The sequence below is a fragment of the Nematolebias whitei genome, chromosome 2 (assembly GCF_014905685.2).
Source record: "Nematolebias whitei isolate Nwh7 chromosome 2, NemWhi1, whole genome shotgun sequence".
In the NCBI taxonomy this organism is placed as follows: domain Eukaryota; kingdom Metazoa; phylum Chordata; class Actinopteri; order Cyprinodontiformes; family Rivulidae; genus Nematolebias; species Nematolebias whitei.
In genome coordinates, this window is record NC_056499.1 from 48,151,289 (window position 1) to 48,156,877 (window position 5,589).

Sequence of the window (5,589 nt, forward strand, 5' to 3'; positions counted from 1 at the left end):
AACTTGTATTTTGACACTGAATTCAGGGTTTTCTGTCAAAAGAACTCAGACAAATTCAATTCAATTCAGTTTATTTATATAGCACCAGTTCATAACAAAGTTGTCTCAAGGCACTGAACAGAAACATTCACATATATAAAAAGCCAATTAGTAAAGTTCTCTATCTAAGGAAAGAGAGACAAAGAAACATAAAAAGAGCATATCAAATTCCTGCAAATTATTTATTTTTCTTTAATGACAAACTGTAGTATATGTGCTAAAACTCTCAGTCAGCATTTGTCTGTTCATGCTGAAACTCATCTTGTGAACTTCTGAATTACAAAGTATGTTTCAATATGAAAAATTATCATTGAATAAATGGAAAAGCAATGTGATTTTCTGCAGGATAGTTCTCCTGTAGGTTTATTGAACAGGACGTATCTTCATGCTGATACTTTTCAGGGAGTAGTACTCGCCCTTCCATTTGTCCCAAGTCACTCCAGTAGCATAGTGAGTGCTATCAGCCCCCCACTGATAAATCCCATTAGGGTTTGTGTCGTGACAGTTGCCGTACCAAAACGCGCCCAGGAATGATCTGGCACAGTTGTTTGGCCAGTCGTCTTGGTCTTTGTCGAAAGTGGAAAATTTTCGTCCATTGTGATGATGAAGGCTGTCTCCTGCAGAAAAAAGCAGCACCCAGCAAGAAATGAACTTCCACATATGAGAAGAAAATACCCAAGTTGAGTAGCCACAGAGATAAAACATGTCAAATTATGTTTCAGAACAATTGGTTAAATATGCAGCTCTGGAAAAATTAATGGGCCTTTTCCATTAGTAACGGTACTGCACGGTTCGACTCGACTTGACACGGTTCCAAGGTTTTTCCACTAGTAACAGCTCATGGAACCGATCACTTTTTCAGTCCCTTTCTCTCTGGGGTTCCAACCGGGTCGAGCTGGCACAAAAACGTGACGTCAGAACACTGTCAGTCACTGATTGGTCAGGGGGTGAAGTCACTGGTTGTTTGAGAAACTTTCACAACAACAAGATCCACCATTTGCAATAACTCAAACTTCAGGAGCAACTGGGTCTATTTTTAAGACTTAAAAAAATATAATGACAACACCATGGTCTAATGCTGAAGTGTAGGTGTTTTTTGTGCTTGGTGGCTGACGACAAAATTCAGAGCGAGCTAAATGGAGCTCTGCTGGTCCCCCCGGTCCTTTCCACTCGGAAGCCTCGGAGCCCCCCCAGGCCGGGCAGGGCGTCATCTCCCCGGCTCCGAGCTCCACCAGTCACCCGGAGAATCATACGAGCTGCCGAGCCGCAGAAGCCCGTGAGGCCGGACCCTGAGCACAAACTTTACGTATATGGTGGCAACCATCTTGGATTTTGATGTGGCAACCCATTAAAAAACAACCATTCTTATGCCTACACACCAAAATGAAAGTCTGTACCACATTTAGTTTTCAAGCTATTATTCTCACAACAGGAAGTATGGTGGCTCAGTTATAGAGCTGTTGCCTCTCAGCAAGGAGGTTGTCGGATTGAATCCCAGCAGGGCACCTTTCTGGGTGGAGTTTGCATGTTCTTTCCATGAATGCGTGGGTTTTCTACGGGTACTCCAGTTTCCTCCCACAGACCAAAAACATGCATGTTAGACTGACTGGTAACTCTAAATTGTCTCTAGGTGTGAGTGAGAGAGTGAATGGTTGTTTGTCTCGTTTGTCTCTATGTGTCCCTGTGATGGACTGGAGACCTGTCCAGGGTGTCCCTACCTCTCGCACAGTGACTGCTGGATATGGGCACCACTGACCCCCGTGACCCAGAAAGGAAGAAGCAGATACGATAATGGATGGATGGATGAACGCATAGTCTCATAACATGCACAGAAAGACGGACGGAGGGTATTTCCAATTTCTGCTCTTTGTTCTACAATAGGGGACAACAATTGACCACACCTATAAAGCTGAAATAATTTAAAAAAAAAGTTTTCAGTAAGTAAAAGAAGGGTTTCATTTTAGTGTAACTAACAGAGGGATACAGGGAGCATCAAGTTTTCACTGGGGTCCAGGTTAGTGATGGGTCTAACGGCTGTGAACCTGTTGAACCATTCAGGAACTGTAAGTCAGTTCAGAGCCGCCTCTTTCAGCTCAGAGCCTGATCTTCATAATAATAATAATAATAATATATTTTCTTAGTAAATGAATGATAGTTTGCTGTTAAGTGGCTTTACTTGTTTAAGAAGCATATGTCTCTGAACCTGTCCTTGTGGACTGATCAAAGTTGTTGTGAACTTCAGCTTCATGACATTTTGGGTTCAGTGCACCGACCAGTGGGAACAAGTGATGTCAGCAAATTTAGACACAAAATACTGTCCATCCAAAAATCAGACAAATGATATCATTACAGGACCCAGGAGTAACTGTGTAACTCACCAGCACCTCCTTTATTGTTGAATCCAGTCACATGCAGACGATAAGCATCACACTCAGAATCTACTCTAAACGAAGAGTAAAGAGCAAATTTGGTGTTTCCTTCAAAGTCTTCCACGTTGACCAGCAGCTCATAGTTCTGATGACTAGTCAGCTGGTGGAGATTCTCAAGACCTGGACAAACAAATATGTAAACCCTAGTAATCTTTTTTTATTTTTTTGATTACCACTATATTTAATCTGCTTCATCTATATATTCAAGGTAACATCCTCGTGTGTTTTGTCGTTCCTCTGCTGACCTGCACGTGGTGCAGTTGCATCAACACACAACACAGCAGACAGAGAGAAAGACTGATGGCCATGAAAGATGGATGTAAACAGAAGTGAATACAAAAGTTGCTTATTGTCTTTATTGCAAGAGCTGTGAGGTTAGAGACTGGTGGTGTGTGGTCATGTCTCACCAAGCCAGTACTCTCCAGCAGCGTTTCCAAAGCCTGTTTTGTATTGATCGTAAGGTCTGTAGAAGTTTACCGAGCCGTCCATCCTCCTCTGGAACACCTGCAAACACACGTTTAATGTATGGAAAGGATCTGTCAGGAAGCTACATTTCTGCTATGAGTTTTTCATATTTTCAGTCAAGGTTTATGGCTTTTTTTTTTTTTTTTTTTTTACTGCTAATTTAGTTTAGTTAAATTTGTGTTTTCTTGAGTCCATGAGTGTCATCGTGTTTTATATGAAACACTGAGCTGTGTGGTGGTTGAAATAATCTTATTTACTCTGATGTATCTGGTAATATGGACACTCAGAGAATCAAGGTATCTTCTTTTAGTGCCTCACATCAAGTATATTAAATTTGTATTAGGTTGGATAGAACCTCACGGAGCGCTCAGAGCCAACATTTTACTGGGAAATTGAGTTCAGGTGGACAACTCACCGTCCATCGTCCTCCTTCTGATTCCATGTCACAGTACACCTGCCCACACACACCGACAGACACTTTGTAAGGGTGGTTCAGACTCCAGGCAGAATTATAACATAGTAATGTTACATTGTTATGTACAGCCCCCAATGGCACACAAAGATGACCATATGTCCTCCACCACCCTCACTGGAGTAAGAAACCAACGATGGAAAAAAACATCAATTTTATTTTTAGTCTCTTTATCTTCTATGTGTATCTGTTTAAGTTTTTGTTTTTATCTCAAATTTAAATTAACTTCATGCAACTTAATAGAATATTTGTCAATGGTAGGACAGTGATAAGCAGTGTTGCCTCACAGCATAAAAGTCACAAGTTCGTCTCCACCCTGGGACATTTCAATGTGGATGTTGCACGTTTTTCCAGCGCACACAAGGGATTTTTCTGGATATTCCAGTTTTTCTTCCCACAGACCAAAAACATGCATGTTAGGTTAATTGCAAACTGTAAAATAACTTCTCTGGGTGTAAGTGAGAGCGTATAAATGGGTTGTCTTTATGTGGCCCTGCAATGGACTTGTGACCTGTCCAGATGTCCCCCATCTCTCACACAGTGACAGCTGGAGATAAATACTAGTTCCTTGTGACTCAAAAAGGAAAAGCAAGTAAAAGAGAATTGATGAATGGATAGATATTAATCTGTGAGGGTTTTTAGTTAAGAGATCGTTTGAAAAAGAAAAGTCCTCTTGTCCAGCGTACCTCACATTTAAAACCCCTCACTGTCAAAATAAGTAACTAAGTAACTTGTACTCAAAGTAATTTATTTATGTGACTACAGTTATGTTCAGTTATGTTTATTTAAGTACATTTTTACACCGGCAATTTTACTTGTACTTGAGTGAAATTTAATCAAAGTAACTGCTCTTTTAATTTTGTACTTAAGCTTATTATTTTAGTACTCTTTCCACCCCTGCCCCTGGCTCACACCAGAATAAACTGTACCTCAACAGCAGATTGAGAATGAGATGTTGATCTGATGGGATAGATGGTGTGTACACCACTTTGTCTGATCTGATGGTTGTAGATGTCGCTGCAGTCAACTGGCCGGTAGGTTTCTTGACAGCTGATTAACACAGGAGCCAAGAGAAGGACGACTGATGACAGCTGAAACAGAAGACATGACAGATTTTGGACATCACAGGTTTATTATACTGAGCAACTTTAACTATCTATTCAAGATTCCAGCTTCATATTTATTAATGTCAGCTTCATGATGCTACAATGTTTATATTAAGTGGTATTTGACCCAAGAACAACTCAGCTTGTTCAACTCTTTTTTTTGACTTGTTACTTTTTTTAACCTAAAAGGTTCAAGTGTTAGCTTCACTGTAACATAATCTATTTCAATTTTGTCTTATTAGTAAGAAATTCAGCATGATATTCACTGTTTAAAAAAAAACAACATCAGAATAAACTGGGGGCGGCACAGTGGCGCAATTGATCTCAGCAGGGAGGCTGCCGGATTAAATCCCGAATGGGGAGTTTGCATGTTCTCTGCGCATGTGTGGGTTTACTCCAGGTCTGTTTCCTCCCACAGACCAAAAACAGGCATGTTAGACTGATTGGTAACTCTTAATGGACCTTAGGTGAGAGAGAGTATGAAGGGTTGTCTCGTTTGTCTCTCTGTGTCCCTGTGATGGACTTGAAACCTGTCCAGGGTGTCCCCCACCTCTCGCACACTGACTGCTGGATATGAACACCAGTGACCCCCATGATCCACAAAGGAAGAAGCGGATAATGGATGGATGGAAGAGACCTGGAAGTCTTGTTACAAATTGTTATGTTGTTATGATAAGCCCTAATCCTAACCCCGGAAATTGTTACATGTAAACGTCTCTGTGTGTCTGTATCTGTCTGAGGATGGATGGAGTCCACATTTTTTAGATATACAAAACTTTTCCTCCTCTTTAATGAAACAAAAAATAAGACGTACTCTTGTGACTTTCTAAGCAATTAAATGTACTGTTTCTAATGGTTTGAAATAAGTTGATTAAATAGTTTATTGAACTTTATGGCAATAATACACCAATGAGATAACGTGGCATACACCAGTATGATCTAAAGTTCTGATTCAGTGTAAGGAAAACATTCTAGTCTCTCATTAAAACTTTCCACCTACAAACAAATTGATTAGGTTCTCTGATGTATACATGGTGAGAAGGCATCAGATATAAAATATATAAAAATCTTTCACAAA

The 5,589-nt window shown here is 40.3% G+C and overlaps 1 protein-coding gene across 1 annotated transcript in view; it reads right to left on the reverse strand.

Annotated features, from left to right (window-relative positions):
• Positions 1 to 402: 402 nt before the first annotated feature.
• LOC119427063 (microfibril-associated glycoprotein 4-like) overlaps positions 403 to 5,589 on the reverse strand; it is an 8,182-nt gene continuing 2,995 nt past the window's right edge. Inside the window, exons 2-6 of the mRNA XM_037694646.1 lie at positions 4,335 to 4,502; positions 3,349 to 3,387; positions 2,876 to 2,972; positions 2,418 to 2,588; positions 403 to 656 (exon numbers count right to left, since the gene is read on the reverse strand). Coding sequence (XP_037550574.1) covers positions 403 to 656; positions 2,418 to 2,588; positions 2,876 to 2,972; positions 3,349 to 3,387; positions 4,335 to 4,502 — 729 coding nt within the window. The remainder of the gene's footprint in view (positions 657 to 2,417; positions 2,589 to 2,875; positions 2,973 to 3,348; positions 3,388 to 4,334; positions 4,503 to 5,589) is intronic.